We start from the raw sequence: 13,458 nt of genomic DNA on the forward strand, positions 1-13,458 counted from the left end.
CTTTAATAGTGGGCCATACTGTACACATAAGTATTATAAACAACAAAAGCTGGCGGGACGCGCAATGTTCGAAAAAGCTGAAGTCCCACTTTGTCTTGCAATGTAATTTTGAAACAAATGTTCCATACTGCAATTGACATTCTGACCTGTACAGCCACCAGCTTGATTACAAGCATTAAGCACTGATACAGCAGAAACTTGCATTTGTTGGGGGTCCATCATCGCACAAACTTTTGCTGTTGATTGTACAAAGAGCTAAAATTAATTATGAAGCAGACGTCAGTAATGTGACATATTTTTGTAGAATGACAAAATGAAGGCACAGTGATAATAATTAGCATACTAAACGCACAAACTCATCTAAACGCGCAAATTCTTGTTCATGCAAAGCTATCAAAGGCTGACTCATGCACTCATCATCCTATTTTCTGATATAACGTGCTTCGTCTCAGTTCATCTTTATGGCATTCCAACACACTCCCGGCCTGAAATTGAGACTGGCAGCTGCAACTTTTATAACGCATCACAAGGTTGAAACTTATTCCTTTGCGTAAGTTATTTTCATGCTCTCCTAACCTCTTATTTAAACAACGTCCAGTTTGTCCTACGAAGCTGTGCTGGTACGTTAAATAGAGCCATGCCACCAGACCATTCTACAAATTTGCATGTTTTACTGCGCATGCCCGTCTCCTTATGCTTTACTTTTCACGAAGGTGCTCATCTGTCAGCCTACAAATCTGGCCAGCTGTACACGGGCCTGATATAACAACATGCGCACCATATTTTGGGTGCGCACCAACATGCGCACCCAACTTTTTTCAGGCGATGAGATATAATATGAAAATGATAGCCACTCTTCGCTTTTCTTCATCTGTCTGCTTTTCCTTGCTTTTGTTTAGCAGCTGTCGACTGCATACCGCTACAAGGAAATTGATGGGATTTGCGAAAAAGTTTGTTGTTGCAGAATTTCGTTGTGGTGAAATTTCATTTTTAGACCATAAAATTCCACAAGGCTGGATGATTACGACCTGTCCTTTAGGCCCATCGAGTGCATGCATGGAGCCCTCGTTAACACAGACGTACTTGCTCCAAGGTATGCACACAAAGCAAATGTATTTTCTGTTGTACACACATGAAAGATACATAAAATTTGGAGCTAAATTCGCGATGCGAGTTATAAGTAAATTTCTGTGCACAAGTTGACTGCACGGCACGCCTTCGTGGTAATGTGAGAAAGGCAGCCTTACATAAATACGTGGGCATAATTTTCTTTCATGGTTCGTATTCGGAGGTGCCGGTTATATGCAGGGGAAGGTATACATGACAAAATGCAGCATTCAGACAACCCTCAAAGTGTGCTGAGCATGCAGTGCTGCAAACGAGCCCGCTACATTTTTGCTGGAGGCCAGCCGAAAACTAAGTGCCGAAGCTCCGCACTACCATAGGCATAAATGAACATTCGGAAATCTGTAACACTTTGAGCCATATTATGACTTTATTGCCTTTAATATTGTTACTGGTGTGTACCTTCAAAGTGTATTTGCTATCAATCATTGCGACGATTGTGACTGCAGGTTACTATGTAACAATTGCGGCAAATAGTAGGTACATTTCTGCAGATTGTGCGTGTGCCTTAAGAATGTGTTGTTGCTTTATGTCATCGCATCTACCAAGGTTTGGTCTGCAGCCCTGATTTGAATGCGTGGAGGTTTGATGCGCCCGTGCTTTTATGGTCACCCATGATCACGCCCGCTTAACCACGTTTATATTCGCAGCACTTGCAGCAGAATGCGGTTGCGCTTAGACTTAACACGCTCGCCGCGGGTCTGCCTTTATAACGCCATAGTTGTCATTCATGATCGCAGGGCTAGTGACGGAAAGTGGTAGTTTTGTCTTGAGCACTGCATCAAAGACATGATGAATCTTCCTGAAGAACTGTTATACTGTGACCCACACATGTATCAAACTCAGCGGCAGCATCATGGTGGATGGGCGATATGTCCCCAAGCGTCTTAATGACAAAAAGATTTCTGGGATATGCGTGTGATGGCAGAAAGCATGTGTCTGATGAAAACACAGGTGTTGTGATGTGGCCACACAACTGTCAAAGTCATGAGCCGACAAGAAGTTGTTGGATTGCTAGTGGAATTTTGCAGCAATCCTTGGCAAGCTACTTTTTTTGTGCTAGCACTCAGGAAATCTTCGTTCAAGTAGAAGTAGTCAAGAAAAAAAGTATTCATTGTGATGAGATATTTTTTGCATTTATTTCTATTGGTGGCTGATCAGTAATAGAAAATTATTCATTGTGGCAGACTTTGTTATAGCTGAATTCAACTAATGTGTTATAGCTGAATTCAACTAATGGCCCCTGCATTCTTTATGCAAAGTTGGGTCGCAAGATTTGTAGTGCAACTATTACATGAAGAAAAATACACATTTTGTTTCCCATAAATGTTTTCGGTAGTACATGCTTAATTGAACTGCACTACTCATAAGCAGAGTGGGTCAGGAACATATTGGGGTTAAGGATATCATAGTTGAAATCAAGCAGAAGAAATGAACATGGGCCGATCATGTAGCGCGTAGGCAGGACAACTGATTGGATTCCCAAAGGAGGCAAGCAGGCTAGGGGGAGACAGAAAGTTAGGTGGGCAGATGAGATGAGGAAGTTTGTGAGTATAAAGTGGCAACAGCAAACACAAGAGCAAGTTGACTGGCAAATCATGGGAGAGGACGTAGTCAGGCTGATGATGATGGACTCATTTGCACTTGGAGGAGCAAAAATGAAATGGAGAAAAAATTGTCATGGCTACAAGAATGCTTGCTTTCGGCCTCCTGTACTTCTGTACCTGTTACTTCCGCAAACTTTCCTCTGTCTCACATAGGTGGTTGTCCATTCCATCAAGCTTGTTCAAGACTTTCGCAGGAAAGCTATAAGGCACATTTTTTCTGCACTGCCATGAAGGAAAACCTCACCGCACGCTTCGAGAATCCTGTGGCATGCACATTCACGATCAATGTCCTCTTCAGCCAACCAGTCGATGTTTTATGACTAGGCTTGTGCAAATATTCAAATGCTTCGAGTATTAGAAAAAATAATGCAGTATTTGATTTCACTCTCAATTGAATTCAAATTATTGAAAGTTTCAAATTATTCAAAACGAATGAATAGGTTCATATCAATCCGCATGCGATACCTTGTACAGATGGTTTTGCTGCAGTGGAGTGGTGGTAAACTGTGAAAGCAGATATTCAGGAGAAATCTGCACAGCTGCGAAGCCACATTTCAAAGTTAATTTTGTTTATCTATATTTATTTATTTATTTGATACTGTCAACCTTGTGCTTGGTGTCAATAAAGGGAGGGTGTCACAAAGTACATAACGTTTGCACAAAAAAGAAAAATTCAAAAGCACATATAAATACGAGATGAATAACCAACAATAAAAAAATAAGAAACAAACAACAGTGACTACACACATAAAAATCAACGAATAAATGCTGACAACAGACAGCAGAATTGATGATATTACTCTCGCGTAGATTTATTTTTTAAGTTGAAAAGCATGTTATATCGACTTATATGCTCCAAGTATAGGAAATTTTAATAAGTAACATATTCAAGAGGCTATCGCTTGCATTCTACTGAAAAGTCAAACTCTGCTACTATTCAAAGTTGTTTCCGCTTTTTTTTATGCAAAAAAATGGCGTTTGCGTGGGCTTTGTTTCAATTTAAAAGAATATATTGTGCAGGTTAGTTAGGTCATGACAAATATTCCCATTTTTTTGTAATATACAGTATTTATACTATTCAATTACGCTGCGAAATTATTCGATTAAAATTATTATTTGCTTCAAGTTCATTTTGAACCCAAAATCTATGCGCCCAAGCTTATTTATGACGAATGGTCATCGACATGCATTCGTTGTACACACAATCCACGCTTACATGGCTGCAATAAGGGCACAACCAAGGGCTGAAGTTTGCCTGTCGTACCTTTTAGTGTAATGGCCAAGTCTAGTTCACATGCATAAAGCTGTCACTACACAATTTCTATCTGGGGTGGGTAAGGTACGAGTGTCAAGATTTGTGCCCGGTTTCTCCCAAACGCACTTAAACCTGTCTCTCACTGGCTCATGCAAGCTTTTTTTTTTGGGCCCTAGCAGATAAGCCATTAGATAAGAATTTTGCAGGCGCATGTTTTCTAATAAAGAACAATGTAACATAGCTGTTTATGTTTATTTGGGGCAATGCAAAGCATAAGTGTACCTCAGTGCCCCTCAGCCCTCATTTGAAAACACGATCACTCCTTTTACTCTATCTGGTGACCAAACCAGTGCTTGATTGACATTTCCAATATCAGAGAACAAGTGTATTTTTGCAACAAGAGCAGCTTTTCTCCTCCAGCAGACATTGGCACATCACAGTGGAGAGGTATGACTTCCTGAACCACCGGATTCATCCATTGCCGGATTTCACTGCTATAAGCAGAATGCCTGTGTTTCATGCGATGCCTAGCACTTATGCTACATCTCTTTCAAAATTGTGTGGTTGCTCTGCATCTGTCACATACTGTGTAAGCTAGTCCTTCCTTTCTAGAAGCATGTTGTGCTTGCTTCAAAAAGTGCACCTTTGTTCATTCGTTGTTTTGAGTGCACCTTCAGGCAACCACTGCCCACATTTTTTACGAACTTCGAACTTTCAACCAGCAGCTTGCCCTTCACTTTCTTTGGCCAAGATGATCATTTCTGATTTAAAGCCAGTCGTATGTATTTTTACCATCTAGAGGCAATAATTGTGGTAAACTTGGTAACATAAATATGGGAACAATGAGGGAAAAGCTGTACACAACTAGTTCATGGCCACATGACTGCAGTACGAGAATAAGAACAAGAAACAGAAATGAGATGAGGCTATTTCTGCAGGGTGTCCTCTGTTGGCTGGAATAAATGAGGATGTTCCACAGACCAGCAACTCTTGCACTTTTAAAGCTATCACTTTAATTGCTGAGTAGCATGTGCTACCTGGAGGCACCAAAAACTCTGCACTGCTACCTTGTGTTCACTCCCCCTCCCCCCCAGAAAAAACAAGTCATCAGAATTTTCGCACAGCACAGCAGATGACATTGCTAACCTGTAAAATCAAGAGTGCCGCTAATAAATGAGTACGGTATTTTGCAAGCGTATTTTTGGGACATTTTGATCATAATTTTGTGTTTGACTTTGACATGAGTGCATCCATCGCACAAGTATATCCAGCTTTCATTTGCCAGTGTTTTCTGTGCACTTGTAATTACTGAATCTTCCAATACTTCCAGTAACTAGCAATAACTGGATTGCATAAATGCTTGTTTCATGCTCTGAGCTCTGCCTCAACTGTACGAGTAATGTTTCTTGTACTCCATGGTGGCTGAGTGGCTGTCGGTTGGGTTAACAGTCGCTGATAAATTTGCATATTGTGACTCAAGTGCACCCTAAAGAACCTCATCTGGTCAAATTGGTTGAGCATCCCACCGTTATGCGTCTCATTATTGCAGCTCAATATGTGCATGCTTAATTTAAATGGGTACACTTCTAGGCTCATGTTCCCATCAACGCAGTGACTGCAATGAAACTTGAAGACAAAAATGGCTTCATCTTCTGTTCATATTGGCATGTAGAATACAGAATTGTTCAGTAAACAATGTTTATTGGATCAAACTTACGCTACAATATAAGCTTCTGGAAATTTGAGGCGGCAAAGAAGCAGTCATCAAAGCAAAGGTACCCAGGCAAGCATCGATGAGAAAATGAATGCTGTGGAATTTTTCCTGTAGGCTCTTTATGCCTAAGCATTATTATTTCTGGGCCATCAATTATACCGATAACACAACGCTAGTGATGGCACCGTCAAGCACTCTTTCCATCAATTCATATAGCCTGGGAAATGTACAAAAGAGAGTGAAACGTGTTTATCCTATAGCATAGATAAGATCGCGACAAACAACTCTAGCGACTGTCAGATGCTGGCTAAAGGAACAAACCAAAGGCATTGGCAATATCGCAACCATGTTTAATGAGAAATTTGAACTTATTGAGCTTCGCGGTGAAAATGGATGTATAAAGGAAAGTGTCTCTATCGGGCATATCCGACAGCTGGTCGAATGAGTAGAGTTGAACAGGTAACGTTGCTGAATATAATTTGGGTATCCTTCAAAGTACTGACTGCCATAGCAACAGGAGCTAATGTCTTTTGTGTTTCTAGGTTTCGTGACTTTAGTAAATGGGTAATGCCATCATTTGGAATAGCCGGTGCATGCCGTTGTTGCTTTATCTTGTTAATCGTGCCTTGTTAGCATCTTGAAGTTAAGAGCACATGCTTATTGCCTGTCTAGGTCATATTATTTAATGTTCAACATGCCTGTTTCAGTATGAAGATAATAGACCGAAAAAAAAAAAATGACTGCATCTCCTTGAAGTGAATGGTGATGACTGGGCGAAGCAGTGGGATCGTTTGATGTTACTGTAAATCATTCGTGACACTGACCACTCATGCATGCAAATAAGTGACAAGGCGGTGTACAGTAATATACAATGTTCATCAGTCATAAATGGTGTGTTGTGTGTGAATTTCGTTTTGCTTCCATTATTACTGCTTTGTGGTATTAGATCTAGCCTTAAGTTGGCAAAGCTTGACCCTGAGGAGCTTCACCCCTAAAACACACAAGGAATCGTGCAGAACTTTGTGTTGTGGAGAACATTGAGCAGGCAAAATAATCCAAGCCTAGCACTGCAGTGTTTTGCACTAAAACCCATTTCATTTTTGGGCATTACCACAAGCTAGCCAGTGTCGCATTTGGTTGATGGTCTTCCCACTGTGCCTCCAGGGATGCTGAATGGCAGCGAGACGCAACTCATCCCCGCTGTGCCAAACACCAACCCAATGCTCTCTAAGCTTGAGACACCCAATGTAAAGAAGCGACACCGACGCATGAAAAGCACTGGTGCCAAGAATTTCGAAGCCATGGAAGGTGAGAGCCTGTTTGTTACAGAGACTTTTGAAGGAACATTACAAAAAAAAAAAGAAGAAATGCATGAGCCAGTTGCCCTTTCACCATGCTAAAGGTGCCACTAGAACGCGCTCGGTAACCAAGAAAACGTCTTAAAAAAAAAAAAAGAAAGATAATACAGGTAGCAGTTCTGCATTCAGGTTATCGGGCCAACTTGTAACAATGTTTGATGTTTTTATAGCGCCAGCTGGGGCCTACATATTCTATTAGTAAAAATGATTTACATTGTGTGTCGAGGGTGCCCGTGGCTTGATATAGCAAGTTTTAGGATGTTGTACTCAGCCACTACAGCGAGAATATAAAAAACTAGCCATATATCAACGTGCTTCGGGGCAAATGTCTTCAAAAGACGTCTTCTATGGTCTGAAGGTGCTGCGTGAAATGTGTACACCATCTGGAAGTAATGTCGGGAAACAAAAGCGTATGTAGAACGCAGAGCCTCTGGGTGCGTGCTATATCAGAGCATGTGGCAACACCATTTTGTCCTAGGGAAGCGTAGGAAACGCCCGCTTTTTCGTTTTTAGTGTTGCTTTGTCAGCAAAGCGTGAGAAACACTGAGGTTTTTCAGCATTGCATATCTACACATTTTTCATTAAAAAAATACACTACCTAATACTGGCATATTGATGTTGCACTCAGATATGTGTAATTTTTGCTTTTTGATCGATAATGCTCACAAGTATAAACCCAGCCGCCAGATCAAAATAGCAGAGCTTTCAGCAAGGGCTTAAACTTTCACCGGGTGTATGAATCAGTTGACAGACAAACAGATAGACAGACAAAAATTTTTGCATTGAAGTATGCCAAGAAAGACTATTGTTGTGTTTAAAAAGAGTGCATTAGATGAAATTAATGATAATGATATAATTCAGTGTAATAGTGAAAACTAAAACATTGATTTTCACTTTTCCTTCTGATGATGGACTTGTGATGTTAAAATAAAGACGACAAAAAAAAAGATGCGCATAAGTCTGAATTTAGCAGACAATTTATGGTGGGCAGTTTGTTTAGAAAATAACAGCGCAATTAATTGAAAACTGCACAAAAAAGGCTGCCACAGGATTGTATGTCATCACCTGGTTTTTAATGCTTTATTTTAAATAGGTCATGGGATGCTGCTTATTTTTCTTTGTTCTTGCTAGATTTCTAATGTGAGAGAGATCAAACTTTGTATTTTGATGGTCAACAACTCTTGCCTATGCTGTAGGCCCGTGTGCTGAGATTTAGGTGCACGTTAAAGAACCCCAGGTGGTCAAAATTTCCGGAGCCCTTCATCACAGCATCTCTCATAATCATATGGTGGTTTTAGGACAAACCCCACATATCAATCAATCAACAACTCTTGCCTAGCAATGATTCTGTTTATTCAGAAGAGGCAGAAAACTGTGTTGTCAGCACTTGGCTTGGCATGTTTTGAGACACACTTTCCGTATACTTTAAAGAAACATTGAAAATAAAAGTTGTGTCGGGTGCGGAATTCGATGCTCCTGCTTTGTATGCCTCCAAGGAGAGCCACAAGGTCGACGATGAAGTTGACTACCTTTGGCCACTCGTCTCAAAAAACACGATTGCCTTTGCTGTTTGGTTGAGCTGCTAGGTGTGAGCTGCAAAAGCAGCTTTGTGCAGGCAGAGGCAGACTGAAGCATGCATGCGTGTTTTGCCATATGGTCTGACTGCACTGAGTGACACATCCCAAGGCTTTCTACAGTATTTACTAGAAAATAGGTTGGGCACGAATATAGGTCGACGAGAAAAAAAAATTTGTATATAGGTCGGCTTATGATTTTTTTTTAATTAAGGAAAAGAAGAACTGGAACATAGCTCACCTTTATTTACATAACTTAGCACCCTAATTGCTACTGGGGCCGTCATCTTGTCAGATGTGCAAAATGTTGCTATCAGATTCTTTGCCAGCATCTGCGGCTTCCCAAACGACATCATTCTCACTACCGTCGCTGCCGATTGCTGTGCCGCGAAAAGCACGACGCCGTCTGTCGCACGCAAACAGATGGTCCCACTGCTTTCGCCAAACCTTAATCATCTTCTCATCAATGCAGAACTTGCGCTGCGTGGCACGATTGCTCGAGTTCTCGGCAAACAGTATCACTTGGCACATGAAGTCACTTGTGTAGCTCTGCCGACGTGACATCGTCACAACCGCGTACAAGCTAATGGTGGTGGTGGTTAGAAGAAGAAAAAGGTGCCTAATTTCTGGAGCTTTATATAGAGCACGGCGCAGCGCCTAAAGCAAATGCGAATTGTCACCTCATCATGCCGATCCTACGCAAACAAAGTGCGAGGCGGCAAGGTGCCAGTGCCAGTGCAGTTGCGCGCCCTCAGGCAGTAATGAAAGCACGACTAGCGTTCTAGGGACTTCACGGCCCATACCTAAGGAAATCTCTGTTGTCATTGCAAACATGGCGGGGCGGCAGCATTTCGCGGGGGCTTTTAAAAGGTGGTACGTGGCTATTGCAGAAACTTTTTTTTTGATTACTTAGGTAGTTGGAAAGGAGGGAGGGAGCAGACGATGCACCGAGAGTAGCGCAAAATCTGACTGCAGCCAAATTTTTAAATCCAGCACAGTGAAGTAAATTTTTTCCATCCCGTAATTTGTTCTTGATTGGAGTGTCAACCAATTAATTTTGATCAAGATAGACCTCCAAAGTAATCCGACGCGATTCAAAAGGTGGGACCAAGCTTTGTGTCGCAAAGATAGAAAGCTCACTGCCAAATACAAGGTCTATTACGTTAAATTTGAGAATGAAGTCATGGTAATGCAAGAAGTTTTGATCTCACGCGGAAAGTGGGAGCTTACGCCCGGTACCATTCTGTACTCATTTCTAGCAATTCCACCCCATACATCGAAGCCAAAATGTTCATAACAAAAGTGCCAATCCAACCCCCTCACCCCGACACCCCCCTCTAAAAAAAGGCACATGGTGCCCCTCGAATACGCAGTTCCCAGTTCGGAGGAGCGACCGAAATGGAACAGCAAGATATAAGGCACGTGGCAAACAACCCTCTTGATACTTAGAAAGTTCTATCACAGTGGCATTCGGTCAATTGTCAACTGTCGTGCTGTGCCCCGCCGCGGTGGTCTAGTGGCTAAGGTACTCGGCTGCTGACCCGCAGGGCGCGGGTTCGAATCCCGGCTGCGGCGGCTGCATTTCCGATGGAGGCGGAAATGTTGTAGGCCCGTGTGCTCAGATTTGGGTGCACGTTAAAGAACCCCAGGTGGTCTAAATTTCCGGAGCCCTCCACTACGGCGTCTCTCATAATCATATAGTGGTTTTGGGACGTTAAACCCCACATATCAATCAATCAATCAACTGTCGTGCTGCCTTCAAAGCAGTGGATGTTGATGCTTTAATATATATTTCCCTTATGAACCAACACAATCGTATTTAAGTGGTCATTTTTGCCAGTGACCATGTTTTGTTACGTTTGCTTGATATTACAGTGGTACATATTTTTCTCGATCACAGTGTCCCCATTTCTCAACCTTACAGCAGGTAACGCGATGTTGCACCTGTTGGTGTCACTTCTTCCCGGTGCAGCGTAGTACACCATTAACACACTGAGAGTGTACTACATGTGTGGGTATGTACACAGAAAAATTGAATAAGTGACAACGTGCAAAGAGTGCCTAGCATCTCTCACAAGTACTCCTGGGGCGGCCGCACCCAAACCACAGGAAAGTGCACTCACTCTAATGAGATGTTTTCAAGAAGGCTGCTTTCATTATTTCTTGACTAGGTCTTCTTTCTGCATAAAAAGCAATTGAGAAAGCTGTATAGGGGCATTTCACAAAAACCCCACAGTTGGTGACCTCATTTTATTTATTTATTTATTCAAAATACCTTACAGGTGCGACAGGGCATTGTGTAAGGGGAGCATTAAAAGAATATATACATTGATTTGCACAGCTTACATACATACAAACAGTAACATAAAAAAGTTGATGATGATGATACGACGCCTAACAGCGACAATGATGAGGAAAGAAAAGAAAATAGTAATCAGAATACAACGGCAATGAAAAGCAGATGATCATACATGTGAGATATTGACATAAAACAAGCTATGAAAAAAGTAAACACAATTTGCAAAAGACATTGCGTTAGTCAGAAGAAAACATCGTTCAAGATTACGCATACAATTGAATGCCATGTTAGCATTGAAACCTTCTGAAAATTCTTAAAGTAAGAAAAATGAATGAAAGAAGAAAAGAAAATAATCCAAGAAACTATCAATAAATGAATGCGTAAGTGCAGAACTTGATGTGAATAAATTGAGCAGTTAATGCTTGAAAAGTTGGAGTGGTTGCCACTGCATTTTTCGAGTTGCGCTGCTCATGATCAGAATGTGAAGGCTAGAGTAGTAACGTTTTATATTCTGATTACAGTATACTTTCTTTTTCTTTTCTTGCAAGAAAACAAATTGGGAGCTTTCTGAAAAGGGGAAAATGTGATAAAGAAGGTGCAGTTGCTGTCACATTTTGCACTCTGCTCTCGATTAATAGCCATCGCGAAGACTTGTCTGGTGAACATGGCTGCTGTTTTTTCGAGAACATCTTTTTTGTAACTAGTAAAAAAACATGAGTACTGCTTTTCTAAAGCATTTTTTATTCCCATATATCAACTTGCTTGAGGCTTTTAAAGATGTTTTGAGCCGTTTTTCGTCTAGGCAAGACGGCTCTGAATAAAGTGATAGCGGTCATCATGAAACCAACGCTAAAGATACTCATTCACTGCAAATATATGCAGGACATCAATTGTTAGCCGGCTTGCAATCAGCAACACGTTCCGGCGACTATATACAGGTGATCTTCTGCGTATCCACATAAGCACTCCACAAATGCGACACGAGAATGTCGACTGGAAGCACGATGAATGGTTAAGTTTGATAATAGCACAAAAAGAAAGCTGCCGAGAACAACAGCGCGGGGAACCGTTGTAGTACGCCACCGTAGCAGACGATGCACCGAGAGTAGCGCAAAATCTGACTGCAGCGCCGCCAGTTCTCGCAACCACCATTCGGCCAACCCTCCTCCGCTGGTGGAGATATGAAGCTTTGAAACTAAGTTTATTTTAGCAAAGTTGGTTGCGGTTTAATTTTCATGTACAATCAATTTTTGGATGCTATTTATTGGTAGAAAGGTGCGCGTTGGCTTGAATTTTTTTTTCAAAGTTGAGAATAAAGATTCCCTCACACCTCCTTTAACTAAGTAATGCTGCCATTAGCTGCCGCTATCAAGAATAATTTAATCCACATTCTTCTCTACACTAGTTCGTATTGTGGGCTTATCCAGGTGTTCTGTACCCGTTTTTTTGGGCAAGACAGGGTGTCAATGCCCGTGTTCTTAGTTTTTCGATTACACAATGCCCCGATTATACGACGATTTTGCATGGTCCCCTGAAAGTCGTATAATCGGGGTTCCACTGTGTGTGTGAATGTATATATATATATATATATATATATAGGCAGGCATGGTGGCGAAAATGGCCGTGGCGTTGCAATAAGTCAAGTAGATCCTCCAAGAGAACGGTAACAACGGAAGTGTTTAATTCGACAGTTTCGGCCAGAGTCTGGCCTTCATCAGGAGTCATCAACTGATCAACTTCATCAGGAGTCATGACTCCTGATGAAGGCCAGACTCTGGCCGAAACTGTCGAATTAAACACTTCCGTTGTTACCGTTCTCTTGGAGGATCTACTTGACTTATATATATATATATATATATATATATATATATATATATATATATATATATATATATATATATATATATATATATATATATATATATATATATAAAATGTAAAATGTGAAGTGCTTTGATGATGGGAAATGCTGACTGGGTCTTTTTTGCATGAATTGGCCAATGGATATACATTTGTATACGTGTGTGATGTGGTATTAGAATAAACTTCTCCCTGGCCGTAATATTATTGATAAACAAAGGTACATGTTGCTGGTGTTGTGGTTATATATGTGCAGCTGAACCAATGAACTTTTAAGGAGTGCACATGAAGAGGTAGTGCCATGATTGGTGATTATATTAATGTGAGCAGCTTGCATTAACTGTTCCAGCTGATGAAGTTGCCACACTGCACATCTGTTTTGTAATTGTTGGCATCTTTGTGCATTTGCATTTCAGACTCTGATGGGTATGAGTTCATCATTGTATCTCTGGACAACAAGCAGTGGCAGTTCGAGGCGTCCAACGGGGATGTAAGTTCTGTGGCAACCAATAACTTGTGTAGCAACTCTGCACATTGTTTGTTTCCGGGTGGATGGGCTGTTTTATTTCCACCCATCTCTGTCACTTGAAGCTCTAACCAGAGCTCATATTGTTTGAAGCAAATTGATTACCTTTGCTGTGGGATTATATTCCTAGGCAGTTCTAA

At 41.2% G+C, this 13,458-nt stretch overlaps 1 protein-coding gene across 6 annotated transcripts in view; it reads left to right on the forward strand.

Moving 5' to 3' along the window:
• Window positions 1-13,458, forward strand: part of CenG1A (Centaurin gamma 1A) — a 339,755-nt gene that overhangs the window by 313,136 nt on the left and 13,161 nt on the right. For all 6 annotated transcript variants that reach the window (XM_037423691.2, XM_037423690.2, XM_037423692.2 and 3 more), the window contains 2 exons: window positions 6,866-7,009; window positions 13,209-13,282. In XM_037423691.2, the coding sequence (XP_037279588.1) occupies window positions 6,866-7,009; window positions 13,209-13,282 (218 nt within the window). The remainder of the gene's footprint in view (window positions 1-6,865; window positions 7,010-13,208; window positions 13,283-13,458) is intronic.

Source organism: Rhipicephalus microplus, chromosome 4 (assembly GCF_043290135.1).
Source record: "Rhipicephalus microplus isolate Deutch F79 chromosome 4, USDA_Rmic, whole genome shotgun sequence".
Lineage (NCBI taxonomy): Eukaryota > Metazoa > Arthropoda > Arachnida > Ixodida > Ixodidae > Rhipicephalus > Rhipicephalus microplus.